Source organism: Somniosus microcephalus, chromosome 31 (assembly GCF_052327205.1).
Source record: "Somniosus microcephalus isolate GS21.2 chromosome 31, FLI_Smic_1.0, whole genome shotgun sequence".
NCBI lineage: Eukaryota > Metazoa > Chordata > Chondrichthyes > Squaliformes > Somniosidae > Somniosus > Somniosus microcephalus.
Genome location: NC_141017.1, coordinates 36893347 through 36917115, shown reverse-complemented (window position 1 = coordinate 36917115; position 23769 = coordinate 36893347). Strand labels below are relative to the sequence as shown.

General features: G+C 44.7%; 1 protein-coding gene across 1 annotated transcript in view; it reads left to right on the top strand.

Moving 5' to 3' along the window:
* The window catches only part of LOC147097756 (voltage-dependent P/Q-type calcium channel subunit alpha-1A-like), a 728667-nt gene that overhangs the window by 620425 nt on the left and 84473 nt on the right, over positions 1 to 23769 (top strand). The window contains exons 40-42 of the mRNA XM_085971842.1: positions 14735 to 14840; positions 16371 to 16478; positions 17560 to 17660. Coding sequence (XP_085827968.1) covers positions 14735 to 14840; positions 16371 to 16478; positions 17560 to 17660 — 315 coding nt within the window. The remainder of the gene's footprint in view (positions 1 to 14734; positions 14841 to 16370; positions 16479 to 17559; positions 17661 to 23769) is intronic.

Here is a 23769-nt window from a genome sequence, read left to right as displayed (position 1 = left end):
CCCCAATCCCATGAGCCCTAATTTTGTTTAATAATCTCTTGTGTGGCACCTTATCGAATGCCTTCTGAAAATCCAAGTACACCACATCCACTGGTTCCCCCTTATCTTCTGCTAGTTACAACCTCAAAAAACTCTTAACAGATTTGTCAAATCATAAATCCGTGTTGACTCTGTCCAATCCTATTATTATTTTCTAAGTGCCCTGTTACCACATCCTTAATAATAGATTTCCCTACTACTGATGTCAGGCTAACTGGTCTGTAGTTCCCCATTTTCTCTCTCCCTCTCTTAAATAGTGAGGTTACATTTGCTACCTTCCAATCTGAGTTAACCGTTCTAGAATTTATGGAATTTTGGAAGATGACAACCAATGCATCCACTATCTCTATAGCCACCTCTTTCAAAACCCTAGGATGTAGGCCATCAGGTCCAGGGGATTTATTGGCTTTCAGTCCCATTAATTTTTCCAGTACTATTTTTTTACTAATACTAATTTCTTTAAGCTCCTCATTCTCGCAAGACCCTTGGTTCTCCACTATTTCCGGGAAGTTTTTTGCGTCTTCTTCCGTGAAGACAGACACATTAAAGTATTTGTTTAATTTCTCTGCCATTTCCTTATTCCCCATATTATAACTTCTCCTGTCTCAGCCTGTAAGGGACCCACATTTACTTTTGCTAATCTTTTCCTTTTTACATACCTATAGAAGCTTTTACTGTCTGTTTTTATGTCTCTCGCTAGTTTACTCTCATATTCTATTTTCCCTTTCTTTATCAATTTCTTGGTCCTCCTTTGCTGAATTCTAAAATCCTCCCAATCCTCAGGCTTACGACTCTTTTTGGCAACAGTGTAAGCCTGTTCCTTTGATCTAATACTATCTTTAACTTCTCTTGTTAGCCACGGTTGGACCACTTTTCCTGTGGGGTTTTTATGCCTTAAAGGAATGTATATTTGTTGTAAATTACATATTAATTCTTTAAATGCTAGCCATTGCTTCTCTACCGTCATACCTTTTAATGTAGTTTCCCAATCTACCTTAACCAACTCGCCCCTCATACCTACGTAGTTTGCTTTGGTTAAATTTAAGACCCTAGTTTTGGATTTAACTAAATCACTTTCAAACTCAATATAAAATTCTACCATATTACGGTCACTCTTCCCTAAAGGCCCCTTTACTACAAGGTTATTAATTAACCCTTTCTCATTGCACAATACTAGATCTAAAAGGGCCTGTTCCCTAGTTGGTTCCTCAACATACTGATCTGGAAAACTATCTTGCATACATTCCATGAATTCGTCTTCCACACTATTACTGCAAATTTGGTTTGCCCAGTCTATATGTAGATTAAAGTCCCCCATGATCACTGTACTACCCTTGTTACATGCGCCTCTAATTTCCTGATTTATTCTCTGCCCTACATTACAACTACAGTTTGGGGGCCTATAAACAACTCCCACCAATGTTTTCTGCCCCTTGCCGTTGCTTAGCTCCACCCAAACTGATTCTACTTCTTGATTTTCGGAGCTAAGATCCTTTCTCTCTACTGTCTTTATCCCATCCTTTATTATCAGGGCTACCCCTCCTCCTTTTCCATTTTGCCTATCCCTTCTAAAAGTTAAGTATCCTGGAATATTTAGTTTCCAACCTTGGCCACTTTGCAACCACGTCTCTGTTATGGCTATTAGATCAAAGCTGTTAATTTCTATCTGTGCTATTAATTCATCTATTTTGTTGCGAATGCTTCGCGCATTCAGGTATAGTGCCTTTAGCTTTGACTTATTTCTATTTTTCATAGATGTCACCTTAGTCACTGATACCTTATTACCTTTGTTACTCTCTCTCTCCCTTCCTGACCCACTCTGCTTTACCCAAAACTCTGCCCTGGAGCCTTGACATTTCTCTCGCTACTTTTAAATTTACTCTTTCCTAAATCCTCCCACCCCCCTTCATTAGTTAAAGCCCTGTCTACTGCCCGAGTTATTCGGTTCGCCAGTACACTGGTCCCAGCCCGGTTTAAGTGGAGCCCGTCCCAATGGAACAGCTCCTTCTTTCCCCAGTACTGGTGCCAGTGCCCCATGAACTGAAACCCCTTCCTCCCACACCACTCTTTGAGCCACGCATTTAAACCTCTAATCTGTTTGTCCCTATGCCAATTTGCGCGTGGCTCAGGTAACAGTCCAGAGATTATTACCTTTGAGGTTCTTCTTTTTAATTTGGATCCTAGCTCCTCAAACTCCTTCAGTAGAACCTCATTCCTAGTTCTACCTATGTCATCGATTCCTACGTGGACCACGACAACTGGATTCTCCCCCTCCCACTCCAAGTTCTTCTCCAGCCACGAGGAGATGTCTTTAACCCTGGCACCGGGCAGGCTACTGTTGGTGAAAAATAAATTAACTCGAGTCTGTCTTAAAGTAAAAGTACACAGTTTATTAACAGAACATTCTGGGAGAAGACCATAGACCCTGCGGTCTAGTGATACCCTTCTCGTTCTCTCTTGGTTGGTACAGCTTTTTATTCCATTTTCATCCAATCACATTGTATTACAATAATCACCTGATCACATAAGGCTTATTTATTCTTTTCAGTATTAGTCATGCTTGTGTGGTTAAAGGTTAGTTACATCTTACTATGCCTTTGGTCACAGGTCAAATTCCCATGACCCCTATATTCTGCTGTGTCTATAAATTTAGCTAAAGCAGCACATTTCTTATCGCTTACTCAGAAAGCCTCGACTGTTCTTTTTACATTGAACACACACATTCTGTCTTGTCCCGCAGCTGCGTCTTATCTTTTGCACACTGTCCTTGTACAAGACTTGCGAAAGTAGCACTTTTCCAGTCTGTACTGTTTTAGTTCTGCCCTTTCACATGAGAAAGTAGCACTTTTCCAGTCTGTACTGTTTTAGTTCTGCTTTTTCACATAAGAAAGTAGCACTTTTCCAGTCTGTACTGTTTTAGTTCTGCTTTTTCACATAAGTCAGTTGTTATTGTGAAACTTCTTATCGCCACCTGGTTCCTTTTAGCTCTTGCTCATCTGCACATGACCCCCACTCCTTTGTTCTGATTTTAATTCTGCTGGCACCACTTAATTAGTGGTTACCTCAGCTGTCTGAATTCTGAGAGGGTTCATTTTAACCCCTTCACTACACATCCTTCGGAACTCTCGGTCGCGGTTGCAGAGAACAGTATCTATCCCCCTGACTATACTGTCCCCTACCACAACTACATTCCCTTTCACTCCCCCCACTTGACTTACCTCCTGCACCATGGTGCCATGGCCAGCTTGCTCGTCCATCCTGCCGGCTTTTCCCTCATCCACACAGGCAGCAAGAACCTCATACCTGTTGGACAAGGGCAAAGGCTGAGGCTCCTCCAGCACTGCACCTGGGGTCCCCTTACCTGCCTGAGTTGCAGTCACACCCTCCTGTCCCTGACCACTAACCAGACCTGTACCACTACCTAACCTAAGGGGTGTGACTGCCTCCTGGGTCAAAGTGTCCAGGTAACTCTCCCCATCCCTGATGCCCCGTAATGTTTACACCTCAGATTCAGCTCAACAACTCTGAGCTGAAGTTCATCAAGATGCAGGCACTTACTGCAGACATGGCTGTCTGGGATCACAATGCTCTCCACAAACTCCCACATGCTGCAGGTGCGACACACCATCTGCACTGCCATCCCTATATGACCTTGTGTTATTTAATTAAATGTAATTAAACTTGGATTTAGATAACTTAGTTTACAGTGTAGTTTCTTGACTACTTACTTGATCTAGATTAAGTTATGGGTACTGAAATTAAATATCTACCTGTAACACAAAACACTACAAGTAGTGTAGGCAAAAAGCAGCAACTCCTTCCCCCTCTTCTCCAAATTCCCACTCTTTCCAAATTCCCAAATAAAACACTCTGTTTAAATATACTCCGTTTTAATCCTGCTCTGTGCAGATCGCTCTGTATATTATATGCACACATGTATATAGAGTACAGGAAACTTTGTGCTATCCGGCACCGACGGGACCGAGCTGTTGCCGTCCCATCAAAACTGCCGGACAAACCAGCGCTAATGTTGAAACATACGGAGATTTTGAGCTCCGTATCTGGCAACAAACCCTGTTGCTTAGCTTCTAAACAGTCGGCTGTACCTTGCAAGCGTCTCTGTAGCTTAGCAACAGCTTCAGCGAGACCTTGCAGAGCCTGACTGGTGAAAAAAAGCAACGAAAAGAAAAAAAACCTAATGAAACGGCTCCTGATTTTTGCCGGTGGCTCGAGCATTCCGGACAGTTAACCTCCGGATAAACCAAAGTTTCCTGTAATTAGGAGTTTAGATTATCAAGGTGTTCAGATCACATTGCTCTCACAGTTTAGAAGTCACTCCACGGTACCTTTTATTTCTATAATAGCTGTTTAAGTTTCTAGGGTCGTTTTTTTCAGTTGGCTGCAGTGGTTATCTACTCCACATAGCCGATGTGTGAGGACTTGAAGTTTATCAAGGAACAATTTGTAGCAGCAATACGCTACAGCCAGTCTATTTTATATTAATACTAGCCACCTGGGAGGGAGCTAAGGGCTGAAATTCAGTCACATGATATTCCTCGGAATGATCGGAATCTTCTGATTGGATTCCAGCCTTATTGCTTCCTCCCAGATATCACTTTCTAGCATAATAAGTAATGCCAGCAACATCACATGACAGGAAGTGTGGCTTAAGTCCTTCCATTAGTGTAGGGATGTCAGTCAACGCTTGCATTGCAACTGCGAAGTCCCAGGGTCTAGTCATATGGTCTTCTTGTCGCTGGCAGGTCACCTGTGCTATATAGTTTGCCTGCAAGGCAGCCTTAGCTTCTTTGGAATCCCAGTAATGGGACTTATTTAATGGGCTTCAGGAACAGGCTGTCCTAGGGATGTCTGCTCTTTGGACCACCTGTGCCTTCCAGGTGGAGAAAGACTTTTTGGAGGAAGGAGAAGGGTGGTAAGTTGAGGAGAGAGGAACAATGGTTCTAACTGACCACTGTAAATTTAAAAAAGACAAATCGTATCATCAGATTATGTTCCTGTAATTTATTTAAATTGTTCCCCCTTTCCTATGTGGAGTCTCCCTCTTCCCCCGTGCCCCTTATCTGGCTCATAGAACAGGTTGGAGACTCTCTCCCGGCCAGTGTTCTGCTACTTGTTAGGAGAGCGTGAGAGCAGTTTGGGTCCACAGCAATCCCTGATTACCTCTCCCTCCCTGAGAGGTTGCCCGTACCCTTTGCCTGATGCCCCTCTCAGGGACATGATTCAAATGAAGAATGCATTGATGAGCAGTAGCGGCTGACCGTGTATCTTACCCCTGTAATGCAACATGTTGGAACTGCCCACCCTCTTCCCCCCACACTCTTCTTCCCTAGATGGTCCATGTTTAAATCTGTTCCTTCCCCATTCACAATTGAGCGCTCCACTTTCCTTTGTTCCATACCTTATGTGTTGACCTTTTAAATGGCCTCAGAAACAAGCAGTTCATTTGGGTTGAGCTAGTACTTTAACTGTTTCTACAGCTGAATGATATAAAACAATTAATATTTATTCCATGAATCATTCTGCTGTGATTCCACAAATTTCGCTCAACTAGTCTCGGAGAATCATAAAATACAAGATAGATATATTTGATATATATTGTATTATTATGACCAGCCCTTCCCACGACATGCTGAGTTTCCTACCAAATAAAACGGCTATATTGGCTTATTGGGTAAGTTCTCCTTCCATTATATAACTGTGCCATAAGATACGAACATAAGAACAAGGAGCAGGAATAGGCTATACAGCCCCTTGAGCCTGCTCCACCATTCAATGAGATCATGGCTGATCTATGACCTCAACTCCAATTTCCCGCCTGATCCCCATATCCCTTGATTTCCCTAGAGTCCAAAAATCTATCGATCTCAGCCTTGAATGTACTCAACAATTCAACATCCACAGCCCTTTGGGGTAGAGAATTCCAAAGATTCACAACCCTCTGAGTGAAGAAATTCCTCCTCATCTCAGTCCTAAATGGCCGACTCCTTATCCTGAGACTATGCCCCCTAGTTCTAGACTCTCCAGCCAGGGGAAACAACCTCTCAGCATCTACCCTGTCAATCCCCCTCAGAATCTTATATGTTTCAATGAGATCACCTCTCATTCTTCTAAACTCCAGAGAGTAGGCCCAATCTACTCATATAGACCAGAAAGATCCCAAATATGGAAGCAGGCTCCTGTCTTTCCTGATTGCAAAACTGAAGAGGATCTAAAGGCTGAGGAAAAAAAACTAAAAATAGGCAAAATAAATTACCTCAACACTAGATATTCCGGAAACCAGCTAGCTTGCGAAGACTCCACAAGCGAAGGATAGCTCCCCATTGAAGGTGGCACTTTGTAACACACCATTCACAAAATCAACTCTCAAAACATTAGTCCGATATTGGAAATGGAGCTAGTCTCTTCATTCTGGTTCGCACAAAGAATGCTGTCAAATACAGATCAAACCTCCTCCTCCCCCTCCCCCCAACTCTGATTGGAGCTGTACCTTTTTATTTTTAAAAAGAAATCCAATGATCTTTACCCTCTTGCCTCCCCATGTTTGCGTTTTCCTCTGTAATGGTTTTTCTTGTATCCATGGGCTTTTCCTGACATCATCCTATCCTTCCTCTCCTTCCAAACAATACTGCGTGTCTAGAAAATTCTGTGCTGATGGTAAGATTCTGTAACACCTTACGATGCCCCCTTCGCCTCCCAAGCCATTTACTGAGGTGCTGTGGGAGCAAACACATGGGCCGGGAATTTGGGGTGGGCAATAGCAGCGAACGAACTGTGTTCGCCGTTATTACCCCTTCGAAACTGACCGCAACTTCAGGATGTAGCGCTCGCGCCCCCTAACACGGAAATCCTGAAGTTGCGGTCAGTCATTCACTGCACCGACACTGGCAGCGCTGTGGATGCTGCCCCCCCCCCCCCCCCCGCCCTGACACAGCCGGCAATCAGTGTAATCAGGGAAATCATTAAAACTGATGAAAACTTTGGCTCTTCCATGGTCATACCGCTGTTAAATACCCCATTAAAAGCTAGACCCTTTTGGATTAGGTTTAACTGGAGTTTTAACAGCGTATTGACTGCTCAACAAAGGTTATGGCCCTGAAAAACTAATTTTAATTTTGTGCTGTGTCAAATTTATCGATTTTAATAAAACATTTTAAGAAACTTTAAAAAAAATGAAAGTTTGTTTATTTCGGATTTGCCTTTTTCCCATGTGAGAGCTGCAATCTTTGTTTTGCTCTCCCAACATGTTTGAAAAGTTAGAATCAAAGGAGCTTCTTCATTTCCTGGTTCTCAGTCTGTGAGAATTCTGCATTTCGATTGGCTGCTGAGACAGCTTGTTGACGTCACAGCAGCTCGCGCTCAGGGATTCCCACTAAACCATGCTGATTTCTGCTGCACGTCGGAAAAGCCGAACTTCTCACCACAGAGATCGCGAGATCTTTGTGGGACGCTTACTTCGGGGCCAGTGGTGAACGCCTTTGCTTTGCCGCCGACCGTCCCAGGCCACGGATCTTTTTTGTTTTTGCCTGTATAATTCTAAAGCACACCCATTTGCTCATGTTCACATCATTTGAGGGTGAAATTCCTCCCTCCACTGACATTTTAGTTGTGGTGTATGTGCCTTTAAGAGCCCCAGGTGTGCGTAATGCCGGTAATTGCCACTTGCGCTATATAAGCCTGTGTATTGTGTATATCCTTTAGAAACCCCCCCCCCCCCAGACTTGCTTAGTAAATACCTATGAACCAACTCCTGTCTTCAGTGTCTTTATCTACACACGGACACTACAGTGGCGACGAAGTGGAAACGGACTTACCTGCAATTCGGCAGCACCTCAAGGACATCGATTCCTCCAGCGTCCAGAAGACTCAAGGAAGTAAGAGAAACTGTGGTTTCACCAGCTGGCCAAGCTGATGACAGGTACTGCGCTAATCCTTCCTGGGCGTCAGGCTGGAGCTCCAGCGGCGGGCTCTACAGCTGAGACAGGCAGCGAAATCGGAAGCAATAACGGACTGGGAGGGTGCACTCGAGAGACGGCCGGCGCGGCAAGCAGGTCAGCGTTTAGACCTCCGTCGGGAACGAGTCTCCAACAGTGAATAAACGGAAACCACAGTAAAACAGCGTTGTTATCGGTAGCAGCGGCGGGAAAGCGCGGGAAGCGCCATATCGTTGCTACAGAGAGAAAAAAAAAAGCGCGGGAAGCGCCATATCTTTTCTGAAATGCCTAAATCTGGTAATATTGAGGCTTTTGATGGCGAAATAGAAGATTGGACCACATACGTGGAAAGAGTAGAGGTTTATTGCACTGCAAATGGAATAACAGATGAAAAAAAAAGCTTCAGTACTTCTGAACTTAATGGGCGCGAAGACATACGGGCTGTTACAAAATTTAATCACTCCAGCCAAACCAAAGGACAAGACTTTTAAAGAAATTGTTGATACCCTGCAGGAGCATTTAAACCCAACACCGCTGCTGATAGCGGAACGATTCAAGTTCTTCAAGAGAAATCAACACAAGAATGAAAGTAACGCTGATTACCTAACCGAATTAAGAAAGCTATCAAAGTACTGCCAATTCGGAGCAGGACTATCGGATTATCTTCGAGACAAATTTGTTTGCGGTCTCTTAAGTGAAGGAACACAAAAAAGACTGCTTTCTGAAAAAGATTTAACATTGGACAAAGCTTTCAGTATGGCTGTATCATACGAAACAGCAGCAAAAGGAGCTGCAGAGATACAACAAGAGACACAGGACTTCGGCACCCATAAAATGACACAGGAGTTCGGAAGATGTTATCGCTGCGGCAGATCCACCCATAACCAGAGGGACTGCTGGTTCAAGGGCAAAGCATGCAGGCAATGTGGTAAGATTGGACACATTGCACGGGTATGCCAATCTGGACAAAATAAATCCACTGACAGAAAACAAAAAATCAATAAAGAAAAGTACAGGAAGGTACAAATGATGACGGACAATAGCTCTGAAGACCAGAATAGCGATAGCGACTCCGGAAACAAGAGACTAAGCTGTCTCAAATTACATAATGTACTTGCCAAAGAGGATTACCAAACCATTTGGGTTACCCTCACAATAGCAGGGTCCCCAGTTAAAATGGAGCTAGATACAGGATCAGCTCTAACCGTAATAAATCGACGAGATTACGAGAGGCTATTTTCGCATATACCTCTAAAAGACACATCCATTATCTTAAAAACATATACGGGGCAGAAAGTCTACCCCAAAGGAAAAATAAGGGTGCCTGTGGTATACAACGGCAAAGAAATACAAAAGTTGTATTTATACATTCTACAAGATGGTGGTCCACCGTTGTTGGGACGTGAATGGATAAGGAAGATACGTTTAGACTGGCACTCCATTCAGGCACTGACGGTGACCAGTAAGGAAAAAAACTGATGACATCATACCTGAATGATTAAAAGACATCTTGGCCAACGCCAAAGAAGTGTTTCAAGAGAAACTAGGAACCTTGAAAGGCATCACCGCCTCAATAAAAGTGGAAGATACAGCAATTCCAAAAAATTTTAAGGCAAGACCGGTGCCATACGCAATACGTCCGGCAGTCAAGGCAGAGCTGAAGAATTTGGAAAAGGCAGGCGTATTATCCAAAATAGATTGGAGCGAATGGGCAACACCCATCGTTCCAGTCATGAAAAAAAACATTGAAAAATAACTCTGAGGAACAGAAAAAAATTCGCATCTGTGGGGACTTTAAGGTGACTGTAAACCCGGTCCTTCACACGGTACAGTATCCTCTTCCGAGGATAGAAGATATTTTCGCCTCACTATCCGGAGGGAAACGTTTCACAAAAATTGACTTGGCACAGGCATATCTACAGATGGAGGTTGAGGAGACCTCTAAAAAGTATCTCACAATAAACACACACAAAGGCCTGTACCAGTAGAATCGACTGGTTTTTGGAATAGCATCAGCTCCAGCTATCTGGCAAAGAGCTATGGAGCAAGTCCTGCAAGGGATTCCGGGGACTCAATGCTACCTAGACAACATCCTTATAACAGGAGAAAACGACAACGAGCACCTTGCCAATTTGGAGCAGGTGTTCACTAGGCTGAAAGAACGGGGCCTACGAGCAAATCGCCCCAAGTGCGAATTTTTCCAAAATCAGATATCATATTGTGGCCACATAATTAATAAGGAAGGGTTGCATAAGTCACCTGAAAAAATTGAAGCAGTTATAAAAGCCCCAGCACCTGAAAATGTTTCACAATTAAGGTCATTCCTGGGATTAATAAATTACTATCATAAATTTTTACCGAACTTATCAACTATTCTACACCCTCTTAATGATCTTCTACAGACAGGAGTGATTTGGAAATGGAACGAAGGCTGTAAACGTGCCTTCCATAAATGTAAAGACTTAATCACATCCGAGAAAATTTTGGCTCATTACAACCCATCACTACCAATCAGACTGGCGTGCGATGCATCCCCTTATGGCATAGGAGCGGTATTGTCCCATAGATTCCCTGATGGCTCGGAACGGCCGATAGCTTTTGCGTCACACTCATTGAACTCAGCTGAGTGTAACTATGCCCAGATAGACAGGGAAGCACTCAGCCTGGTATGGGGAGTGAAGAAATTCAACCATTACCTACACGGACAAAAATTTACCTTGCTGACTGACCATCAACCCCTCATCTCCATATTCAACCCTAAAAAAGGTGTCCCCATTATGACGGCACAAAGACTACAGAGGTGGTCCCTTTTTCTAGGGGCACACCAATACAACATTGAATACAAAGGGTCAAAACAGCATGGGAATGCTGACGGTTTATCACGCCTACAGTTGCCAACGATAGAAGAGGCACCTACAGTAGACCCAGTAGAGATATTCCACTCTACCATAGTGGAATGTCTACCGGTGACAAATTCTGCCATTGAAAGGGAGACAAGAAATGACCCTACTCTCTCACGGGTCTACGATTTAACAGTGAAGGGATGGCCAGCACATGGCGAACCACTGTTGCCAGCATTCTCGCAAAGAAGAGAACAGCTGTCAGTGTGCCGAGGAACCTTGATGTGTGGATCCAGAGTGGTGATTCCACCCAAACTCCAGGATAAAGTGCTAAAGGAGCTTCACGAGGGGCATCTGGGTGGAGTGAAAATGAAGAACCTAGCTAGGGCGTTTGTATGGTGGCCAGGTATCGATGGAGACATCAAAGACATGACCAAGAGCTGCCTAGGATGCCAGAAGGTCCAAAATGCTCCGCCACAGGCCCCTCTACATCCATGGGAGTGGCCCTCATCTCCCTGGCAAAGGGTGCACATCGACTTTGCTGGTCCATTTATGGACTCAATGTTCTTACTCGCAGTTGATGCACACTCCAAGTGGCCGGAGGTAATAAAGATGTCCTCCACCACCACGGAAAAAACCATCACAGTATTAAGGACCATATTTGCCAGGAATGGGCTGCCGGAGCAGATATGTTCTGATAATGGACCGCAATTTGTGTCCGAAGAATTCAGAAAGTTCTTAAAGAACAATGGGGTAAAGCACTACACGTCCGCCCCATACCATCCCGCCACCAATGGATTGGCTGAAAGGTTTGTCCAGACCTTCAAGAAGGCCATCAAGGCCATGGGTAATGAAGACATAAAACTTCAGCACAAGGTGGATAACTTCTTATTTGCATATAGGAATGCAACGCATATGGTTACTAACCAAACTCCCGCCATGATGTTCTACAATAGAAACCTAAGATGCCGGCTGGATTTGGTCAAGCCCAACATCTGAAGGGACGTGGAGAACCGGCAGTTTCAGGGCATGAATGAAAGGCCAACTAGGGCCTTCCAGATAGGCCAACCGGTTTTGGCCCGGGACTACCGTACCGAGAAATGGCAGCCTGGAACTATCTGCACACGATTAGGACCACTGATGTATACCGTGGACATCGGAGACAGCATAATAAGGCGCCATGCTGACCAAATCATCAAGTCATCCGAAAAGGGACAACCTACACCACCACTCTATACAGCTAACGATGAAGTAGAGATACCCATATCTACCTCCGATCCGGTGATACTGGAGCCCGATGAACCCGACACTGGCCTTCAAGCCGAATCAGCCTTGCCAGAAGAACCTACTACACCACCAGAAACTACTACACCCCCGAGGCGTTATCCGGACCGAGTCAGGAAGCCTCCTGAGAGACTAACTTATAATTAATTAATACAGCAATGTATATTATTTTGCATATAACATGTAATTAATAATTACTTAAAATATGATATACTAGTTAGCTAGAAGGGGAGGAATTGTGGTGTATGTGCCTTTAAGAGCCCCAGGTGTGCGTAATGCCGGTAATTGCCACTTGGGCTATATAAGCCTGTGTATTGTGTATATCCTTTAGAAACCCCCCCCCCCAGACTTGCTTAGTAAATACCTATGAACCAACTCCTGTCTTCAGTGTCTTTATCTACACACGGACACTACATTAGTGAAAATGTCAAGAGGGTGAAGCAGTGTCACTACAGCAGTGACATTTGTAATATGGCCTGCACCCTAGTTCAGGCCCCTTTGCTACTGCGCCTTCTCACCTCTGCATCTCCGCAGGCCTGCTGATCTATGCGTGACTGAACTTGTGCCCATAGACTCCGCAGCTGCAGAATGTCTTCAGAGTAGGGATTCAATATCGTTATGCCCCATCTCAAAGACAGTAGGTTGGGCACGCAACTAGACAGTGTGACATGATTCACCCCAGGAGCTGTCTGGTGCTAGGCTGGTGCAGTTTGTTCGACCGTTCCTGAGAGCAGACCTCAGGCAAGACGCTGTTTGGGATTGTGGTCCTGGATCAAAAATTAGCAACACTGTAATGAGCAGGACCCATGTTCCTGGTGGGGGAGTTACACCTTACAGCACACAGCTTGACGTAGCTGACCTTAACTTGGTACCTTTCTGAGGGTTGGATCTCTCAAATTGGTTGAGACTCTTTGCAAATAATAACACACTCCCGGGGATCCAGTGCAAATACTGACACACGCCTAGTGACCACCTGCAAATATTGACAAAATAACACACTCTGGGACCCAATATAAATATTGACACAGTTCACTGTCCTAGCTACAGAGTTTTAACTATTTATATGAACACAGTGCTATCAATGCAGAAATAAAGGGCCGTATTTTGCGACCCCATGGGTGCGTACGAGGTGTGCACGCACCCGTAGGGGCCGCGTAAGTTACGGGTTTAGGTATGTGAAGCGCATGCGCTAAAACCCAGACTTGCGATCTGTCAAGAATCCTCTTGACAGATCCGCCACATCCCCGGGAGATGGGCCTCTGCGGGTTTAGAGTTGAGCTATTTGCCGAACTTCCGCCCGCCTGCTTTTACCAGCATGAGAGTTATAAAAAATAGAAAAATAAAATTTTCACTGATTTATACATTAAAAACCCTGTCAAATAAGGTAAGTTTATTTTTAGCCATTAAAACATTAAAAAGTTTCCAAAAATTAAATTTTTGTTTAAAATATTTAATTAAATGACATTTTAATTAATTGTAAATATGTAATTTTAAAAAATGTATTTCATGTGTTCGTGTATCTTTTAAGTGATCCCCATTCATACTTATGGGGATTCCGTACGTACGCAACTCCCATAAGTATTAATGGGGATTCCCTTCTTATATTGGTTGGGCCGGCCCACGTGATCTCAAAGGTGCTCGCGAACCGCATGCGCCCCTGGGATACGTGGACCTCTGCCCGCGCGTACCCGGAGAGGTCCAGGATCGCAAGCCTCCGTATCTCCCGGGCCACCAGGTAAATGCATAGATTTTTTACAGGCCGGAGGCATCCGCCTGCGGGAAGCCTCTGATCGCAAATTTTGGGCCAATGTGTCAGTCAATAAATGCAGAAGTCTAATGACTTCACAATCTCTGGGATTCCCTCAAGGAACCCCAATTGGAACATGTATGCCTTAAATGATCTCCATTGTTCCTTATTCAGCACAACTTGATTTCTGGACACCTCCTAATACCTCTCTCATGCTTCAGCTATCCTCACTGTCTCATCCTCTCTTTGCCACTCTTGTGCTCTCTCTGCCGCCCTTCCTCTCCCCATTATCTCTCCCTCTCTTCCCATTACCGGCATAACACTTTCCTGAAAAAACATATCTTTGAAACCATTTCATAGTCTCCAGCTTTAATTGCAGCAAATGCACTATCTGTGTCCATCCCTAATTCACACAGGAACCTCTGGATGTTGCTGTTAATTATCCTTGAATGATGCTCCATTGCATTGAGAGAGCAGATTTTAAGCAATAGTATCTTATAGCATAGCTGTGAATGAAATCCAGCGTCTTATCCTTAGAAGCTTCTGTGTACAACTTGACTGCACTGCTTGTCCTGTGGGGTACTTGTGCTGCATGCTGCATGCGTCTGCATCACTTGTGTTTGTTAACTGGATGTCCGTACCTCAAGTGGAACTGGGAATGACCATTGCATTGTGCTCTGTTCCACCGATTATTGGCGTGCATCGTGTGATAGTGCAACAATGACCTGTGTGCTTGCATTTGTACACAAACGGAATGAACTGTTTGAAAATGTATAAACTGAAATGAAAGGAACCTCCAAGTGCTTTGTGGTGACTCCGTCAAACAGCAGATGGTGCTTTGGGCTAGGTTTGTTTTGATTGGTTCTCTGCAGAGGCTCCTGCGAATGGATTTGCCGGTAGCTGATGACAACAGTGTGCACTTCAACTCAACGCTCATGGCACTGATTAGAACAGCCTTGGACATCAAAATAGCAAAAGGTATAGTGTGGATTTATTTAATTGTCACGCCCCTGCTGGCCATGGTATTTGACTAATAATGCTACTGCAGTACATGACTAACGAAGAAAAGTTTGTGAAAATTCCTGCATAGGCCTCCAAGCATCTACTGACTAACTTACTTGCATTGCATAATTATTTCACGCTACCAAAAAATGGACCATTCATTTATTATGAGGCCAGACTTTTGTTTAGAGGCTCCATAGAATCAGTACAGCATAGAAGGAGGCTGTTCAGCCCATCGAGTCTGCGCCAGCTCTTTCGAAGAGCAATCCAGTTAGTCCCACTCCCCCGCTCTTTCCCCATATCCCTGCAATTTTTTCTCCTTCAAGCATTTATCCAATTCCCTTTTGAAGGCTACTATTGAATCTGTATCCAGCGCCCTATGAGGCAGCGCATTCCAAATCCTAACCACTCGTTGCGTAAAGAAGTTTTTCCTCATGTCGCCTCTGTTCTTTTATCTTAAATCTGTGCCCTCTGGTTATCCACAAGCACCTCTTCTGATTGTGTTAACGGCTCCATTAGTGCATTCTCACCGCCAAGTCAGAAGGTTGTGGGTTCACGCCTCACACCAAGGGGGGTGGAGCAGATGGCCTAGCCCGACAGTCCCGGGCAGTGCTGAGGGAGTGCTGTGTTGTGGGAGATGCTGTCCTTTGGATGAGGCGTTAAACCGAGGCTCTGCCTGCATATTCCTGATGCTTCAGGTGGAGGCTAAACGTGGTGCCATTTGAAGAAGAGTAGATAGTTCTTGTGGTGTCCTCCCTGAGCCAACACCCAAAAACACAGATTAACTAGTGATTCGTTTTATTGCTGTTTTTGGGATCTTGCTATGTGCAAAATGGCTGCCCTATTTTCCTTCGTAACCGTCACTGCACTTCACAGTAATTGTTTCTGAGAGATGTGATAAGATGCTAAATAAATGCAAGTCCTTTTTTATTCTAGGAGGGGAAATATCCTGCTCCCAGGCCTCTTTCGGTTTCACTCTGAGAACAGCCATTGGAAAGTGTGGGGAAGCTGCCAGGCTAACTGCCATGATTCTGTTCCCTTCATTGCGGGAAGTGTCTGGCCTCTGGCCGCCACCTTCCCATGCCAGCACGACTCAGACTAATGACTCTCTCTGAGTGGGCAAATCATGGGCATAGATCCGTGTCCGATGCATTCCTTTGTGCGCATCAGTGGTGCTCCGATACAACACCTCTACCCCAAATACCAACTATTTAACGTTCAGTAGCGTTGAACATTTAAATAAAAACACCTTCCAACCCAGTAAAAATTTATTTCTTGGCTATGTATCACAAAGGCTTCATTCAGTCGTAGACTATCAAGTGAGGTGGGGAAGCTTTCCCCTCTGTGCTATGTGCATGTGAAGAAGAGGTTTATATATGTGGCGCGCAGAGGAAAATCTTGTTCCACTGTGGTTGCCCATAAAGACATTTTTGCAACAATTGCAGCCTAATTAGAATTTAGCCCAAAATGTGTCTACCAATCTATTATTATCTATCTCTTTATTAGGAGGGGCTGATAAGCACCAAATGGACCGAGAGTTGCGGAAGGAGATGATGTCCATCTGGCCTAACCTCTCCCAGAAGACCATGGACCTTCTGGTTACACCTCACAAATGTAAGTACAGTTCTCTTTTTAACTTTCTCTTTCCTCCACCATAAGTTCTTTACACTTCCTAGTGTGCCAACTGGGAGGGCAGGTTCCTGCCACGTCACTGCCAATGCAGCACTTGAACCAGATGAGAGGCAGTACTGGGGAAAGAGTCAGGGTGAACTGCACTTCCTAATTTCAATCCCCGCCCCCACCCTTTGAGCTAAGCTGTGCTGTGCATCGCCCTGTTAACTCTGACACCCTGGCCAAACATCTTAGTTATTGTTGTCCCTTCTTGATGGCAGGTCTTTCTTATTTGTTTTATTAATAGTAAAACAATTCATGCTGTGAAACCAGTGTTCGTATTGGTAGAACGTGGAGCACCATCAACCTTAGCTTCTCTTCATAGCTTATTAGCTAAAGTAGCAGTATCGTCCTCATTATTCTACTTTGAACTCTTTCCCTTGTTTTTTTCTTAAATTAAGTGCTCCAGGTATGATACACAACTCCAAAGCTGGATGGTTACGTACTTTGGCCATACAACGGCTTTCCCTGGACTGCCCTCCATTGAGAAGCATTGGTGTTGATAGAAAGGAGCCAATCACCAGATTTGCTCATCTTTCTCAATGAGCGTGTTTGAAGGTGAACAGATTTTAGAAAATTGAAAAGAAATATGAGTGAAAATCTACTAGGTGTTTAGGAGAGGAGTTCAGGGAGGGATTGTGAACATAAGAACATAAGAATTAGGAGCAGGAGTCGGCCATACGGCCCCTCGAGCCTGCTCCGCCATTCAATAAAATCATGGCTGATCATCGACCTCAACTCCACTTTCCCCCCGATCTCCATATCCCTGGATTCCCCGAGAGTCCAAAAATCTTTCTATCTCAGCCTTGAATATACTCAACGACTCCGCATCCACAGCCCTTTGCGGTAGAGAATTCCAGAGATTCACAACCCTCTGAGTGAAGAAATTCCTCCTCATCTCGGTCTTAAATGACCGACCCCTTATCCTGAGACTATGGAAGAGAACATGTAACCAACAACAAGCCCAGCTATCTGTTTCAGTGTGCTAATTCCTTTTCTTGTCTTCTCACCTTCCTGTCTTCAGCGACTGATCTCACGGTGGGCAAGATCTACGCAGCTATGATGATCATGGAATACTACCGACAAAGCAAAGCCAAAAAGCTCCAGCTACTCCGTGAGGAGCAGGTACTAGCATAGCGGAGAGCAATGATTGAATCGCAAACGCTGTCAGACTATCCAAAAAAAAGTACAAAACAGAGAGAGAATCACACAGAGAAAGAAAAAAGCTTTCCTTAGTTTGCTGTGCTTCCAATTTTGCTTTGTGATGTATGCTTCTAACACATTCCCATCCATGCTGTTTCACTTTAGATGTCACAGTAACAGAGAATAGAACATTTTTAGCAGCATTTATCTCCCAGCCTAGTTATTTATTTTTGCATCTCAGAAAATCTGGGGTATCCAAACCGTGGCTCATGGGCTATACGTGGCTGGCGAGTCCCGGCGCTACAGCCCATGAAGCCTCATTAACTCCGTTTCTATTTGCACTTGTATCTCTCACTTGCTAGTTTGTCCTGTTGGAATTTTGTGGGCCTGGCGGTTTGGAAAGGGCTGTTCTTAGCGCTGTTGCATGATTGTTGGATCAATACTAAATCAGCACGCGAGGATCTGTTAGCATCAGCAACTTGAGATAAAATGGGAACAAGAATAGCTTGAGAGGATCCACAGTTAGCAAGACAAGGAGCTTGAACACTCCTTCAAATCCTCTGGCTGCAGTTAGTTATACTTATGGATAGCTGTATTTTTTTACCACTTTTTCTTATTGTATAGCTTTTAAAAGTTTTTCTTTATATATTGATAAAAGCACCGCCATCTTAATGAAAAAGTGTTTGCCAAACAATTTCTTTACGGAGGACAAGGAGCTCTGGAATGCAGTGGTGTATTTCAGCAAAGAACAAAAGTATAAAAAGATTTGCCAAGTCTTTCAATCACAACATTGGTGCCCCTTTTAATGGAAGAAGTTTGCTGTATAGCATCAGAAGAGGCTGTCGTAAATCAGAAGTTTATCAAAGTCCAATTCCCTGCTTTCTTCAGGAAATGTGGTTGTTTGCGGATTTTCCATGTGTTTCCTGCTGGCTCCTTCCCTGCTTTTCTTGTCTGCCCCATCTGGGCCCTCTTTATTTTGAACACATTGGGACCTCATATTGTCCACATGCATGAGACTGAGCCAGTTACCTAACCCAACCTTCAGTCAGGGTTCCGCCCATGCAGTGTTAGAATTGTGCACCCATGGCCAATGTTACACCCAAGGGCATCAGGCTTTGGCGATGCATTCAACGACAGAAAACGTTATTTGTACTCAAAGCGCATTGAAGCAAACGACCATAATTTCAACTGTAAATGTATCAGCATATATATACTACTAGCTGTTCTCCCATCACATCTGGAGCACAGTTGTAGCGTTTAGCTGCTAAGGTGAAGTTGTACTTAACCTGGCCTTTAAGGTCACTGCTCAGGTACTTCCCGCAGGGGAGGTAATCTTATCAGATACATCCTATGGTCAATTAGAGGATGATTATTGAGGAACGTTTCTGCACAGTAGCAACCACCAGGTTCTGCTCTTGAGGAGAGATCAAGTAATCAAGGACAGAAAATGGCTGGCACTTTTTGTATAATTTTATCACTTTGAGGTGTGATATTTGAAGTGCCATGGAGACATGCTGAATTATGGTTTTGTGTACTAGTGAATCTCCATTGGCAATGCTCACAGTAAGTCAGAGACTGCGCGTTTTATAAGGACAGGAACGTTATACATTGTAAAACATAAGGGGGCATATTTTCCCCTCGTTTGCATCTCCAATGGGAGACATTAACGGGCCGCAAATAGTTTAGCACCCCCCCCCCCCGAGATGATAACCGCACCTCCCGCAAAATTCGGCGGGAGGTGAGCAGCGGTGCTACCAGTTTTCGCCCCGATCTACTGTGGCCGTTAGCACTCTCGAGGCAAAATTCCCATTTTTCACCTGCCTATGTGCCTCTGTTTTTTAGCGACAGGTTCAGCAGGCGTTTTCCAGTCAGGAGGCCTGTGGAGCAGCGCTATTTAAAGGCGCCCACTTCCGGTTGTTCTTTGTGTCAGCCAGGACACCAAACTTTTTACTGCTCAACAGCAAAAGGCCCTTTTGATTTTTGGAAGTGATTTTGAGATTTCAGAGTTTGCTGCTGAATAAGGAATCTTCATTTGCATTAGGGTGTGATTTGAGATTTATATATTTCAATCGTTTGATGGTCTGCAGTATGTGTCTGTTCTCCTCGAAGCAAGCAAAGCTGCAAATGATCATCTGGTGAATGATCGGACCTCCCCTTTAAGAGCTGGAACGAAGCAGCGCGAGCGATCAAATCTGTTTGGAACTCACCTGAAATTTGGCAGCTCTCTGGTGTTAGCACCCCTGTGGCGCCCCACTGAGGACATTAGCGCTTGATTTAGTGCCCCTCTCCCTTCCTGGGGCGATGTCAGAGAATTTAGGTGAGGCTCAGAATCATTAGCGCCAGGCACCAACTTTTCAAACTTTTTCCAGTTAGCGCCCCAAATGGCCCTCTAGGGGATTGGTGCCCCCAAGGTATATTCTGCAGCTAAAGTGTGGGTAGCTGTCTGACCCCTGAAGGATCTGCATTCTGGAAATGAATACTTGGGGCAGGCTGCAGATCAGAACCCAATCTTTGTTTGTAGGCAGTCAATTAAGGAGTTGTAGACAGTCTGGCTCAGTATTAACTGTGATACGGATATTTGTTTTTAATATATTTTGTATTTACATAAAAGAAGAACATTCAGAGGAGCAATGTCCATCATAGTAGCGACTTATAGAGAGATAAGAAAGGTTATGAATAGAAAGAAGTTGGATGTTAGATGTGAGTGTGAGATGTGTCATTCTCATAGTGGCTGTGCTCAACTGAGCAACTGATTATTCTCAATAGAATAACCTGTCCCAAATATTGGTTCTTCACTAAAACAGCCTGAATAACTTTCACACTTCATCTGTAGGGCCACTGCAGATCCCTTGCTTCTCAGTTTTGTTTCAGTCTGTATAGAGGCTACTGCAATAAACATCTTGGGCTATAATATTTTCAGGAAGGACAGAATAGATAAGGAAAGGGAGGAGTGGAAATAGTGGGAGGGTGTAAATGGAGAAGGGGGACTGGAATTCCTAAAATGTTAATGGGTCTCCTTCCTCTAGCAGTATGCCTACAAGGGGAGAGGCGTTGCGATTGATAGTGATGAGCAATGTTCCCTTTAAGCTGCGCACCGCTCCAGGGATCCCGTGCAGCCGGCTTTTCAATGCAAAAACCACCTATGCGCGGTATTTTGACTGGCCTGTGTAGTGCCTGAAAGGTACCACGAGGCGGCAAAAAAAATTAGAGGGAGCAGAGGTTATGAGTAACTAAATAGATCGGGTGGGTGAGTTAAATGTGGGTGTGCACCTGCAGAATAAATATATACCATTAAAAAAGGCAGCTACATTTCAGAATACTGAGGTTGCAAACTGAAATTGAAAAGAGGGCATTGAAGAATAAGGTATTTAAAAATGATTAAATTAAGAGAGAACACAGGAAAATAAGGAGAGAGGTTCGGAAAGGAATAAGGAAAGCAAAGAGGGAATATGAGGAGAGAATCTCAAAAAATAGTAAAGTATTCTACAAACATATCAGTAAAAAGAGATTTGTTGAATGTGAGGTGGGACCCCTGCGTGGAGAGGATAGTGAGGCAGTAGAGGATGAGCAGAAATTGGTGAGGAGTGTTTACAAAAGTGAAGAATATTGGGGGAGGAAAGAAATCCTGAATTGCTTAATAGCAACATGAGAGTTAATATAAATAAAAGAAAAGTATTTGAGAAGTTATCTAAGCTAAAGGATGACACAATGTCAGAACTTGATGGAATACATCTGAGGGAATGGGAGAGGAAATAGGCAGCCTTTTGTAGTCAGCTCACCTGCTGTGCTATCATGAAATTCTGTCCACATGCATCATGAATGCTAACATCACTTATGGGTAGGTTTTAAAGGCAGTGGCAACTTCTCATAATAATTTGATTTAAAAAGGAATACATTGTGCAGTGTTGGACTAAGCAACCTAGACCAGTAATGTCCCAGGCTTAGTCCCATCCTGTACTAAATGAATTGGTCTTAGGTTCTACAATTGGCCTCACACCATGAGGCTAGTGGGGGTGGGTGGGGGAGGAGCAAATTGGTCAGGCTTCCCACCGCTCGTTGTCCAGCGAATCCTGCGGGAAAGTGCATGACTGTGGGCATCTGAATGAGAACAATGGGGCTTGGCTATGACACGCTGCACAATCCAATATCCAGTCAGCGCTCGCTGCCCAGGATCACACATGAAAAATAACCACTTTGGCAAAGTACGAGAGGACAACCAGCACGCATAAAACCATAACACAGAACCTTCAGGAGAAGAGGAGAGAAATTGGGGAAAAAAAAGAAAATCTAGACATTCAGATCTCACTTAAAACTTCACATTATTTCATAAAATTTGAAGCTGCCAAGCCAACTGTTATACATTTCCTGGATGATTGAGCCTCGAATGAAGCATCTTTAGGTGATAGAACATCATTTACGCAGTTATCATGTTATAGTGAGATATACAGCTGCCATTCTTACTGTAAAAATACAATTTGTGCTCTGATCAGAGGTGACCTGAAAAAGCGATGTTTAAAATAGTGAAGGGAATTGACAGGGTACATGGGGAACAGCTCTTCCCTCTAATAAAATAGTGAAGGGAATTGACAGGGTACATGGGGAACAGCTCTTCCCTCTAATAAAATAGTGAAGGGAATTGACAGGGTACATGGGTAACAGCTCTTCCCTCTAATAAAATAGTGAAGGGAATTGACAGGGTACATGGGGAACAGCTCTTCCCTCTAATAAAATAGTGAAGGGAATTGACAGGGTACATGGGGAACAGCTCTTCCCTCTAATAAGGGGAATCCAGAAGTAGGCATAGGCCCTGAAATTCAGGGGTGCCCAACATGGGAATGCAGATTTAGTTCCCTGCACAAAAATGGAGAGGTCCAAGGAGCCCTTGATATTGGGCCTTGGACCTCATTAACAAGCCGGTGTGGCGGGAGGAGCCCTCTGGTGAAGACTGAAGCAACATCAGGCTGCTGTTATCGCCGCAGCGGTCCTCAGGTAAGTGTAGGCCAGAGGTGGGGGTAGATCGGGGAAGGATCGGTTACGGGGGGTGGCGGGGGGGGTGGATCGGGGAAGGATCTGGAGGGAGAGGAAAGGGATCGGACCTTGGGGATCGGTTCTGGGATGGGGGTGGGGTTGGTGAACAGGCCTTGGGAAGAGGAGGTCGGGGGGGGAGAGAGATTGCGGGCCTCGGGGGGGGGGGGCGGGTGAGGGCCCCTGAGGGGGGAGAACGATCGGTGGCCGGTTGTGCTGTGCGAGTTCAGCACATGGTGAGTAAAGCGTTGGGGCGATTAAAAATCAAGAACGGGTCCTACAAGAAGCGAGGACCCTAATTTACATAAATTATCCTGCAGTTAAAATGTTCCCGACGTGCGCTCCTGCCTCGAGCACATCTGTCTTTTCCAATATTGTAGGCAGCATACTTCCGACCGGAGATATGCGAGCGCGTCCTGCTCACCATATTGGAGGCCTTGGGATGCCATTAAGCACTTGAGAAACAGATGCTGCCTGGCTAACTTTCTAGGCCATAATCTTAGAATTAGAAATAAGCCAGATAAATGTGAATCCTGAATAATTGTCTTCACACAGAACGTGCGTCATCACGTGATAAACTCGTGGTGCTAACAGTCAGCAGGGACTCTGCAGCAGTGCTATTTAACGGGCTCATCCCCTACGAGTTAGTTGCTGGTTTGTCTGCAGGCTGCTAGTTAACCTCTGCGTCTTTCTGCGTTTCACAAGTGAATTCTGAGGTCTGGGAACAACTTTGTGCTGGTGCTGGACGGTCCGTGTCTGCTTTGGAAACAGTATATTCTAGTCATGGGTGGTCTGGTAGGTCTGCCTTGGGGGCTGGAGGATGGGGGTGGGGGTGGCGTGGGGTGAGTGTGGAGCAGCAAGGAGAAAGCAGGAGCAGCTGGCTGAAGAGGGAGGGGGGGGCAGTGCGCAGGAGGCCATACCCATAGCAGGTCTTCAGGGAGCACTTCTCATACTGAGAAGCAATGTGTGAGGTTCCTGCGCTTCGCCAAGGAGGCTGTCACCGAGCTATGTCAGCTGCTGCAGTCACAACTGGAGCCTCGCACCAGGGCATGAACAGCACTGCCTG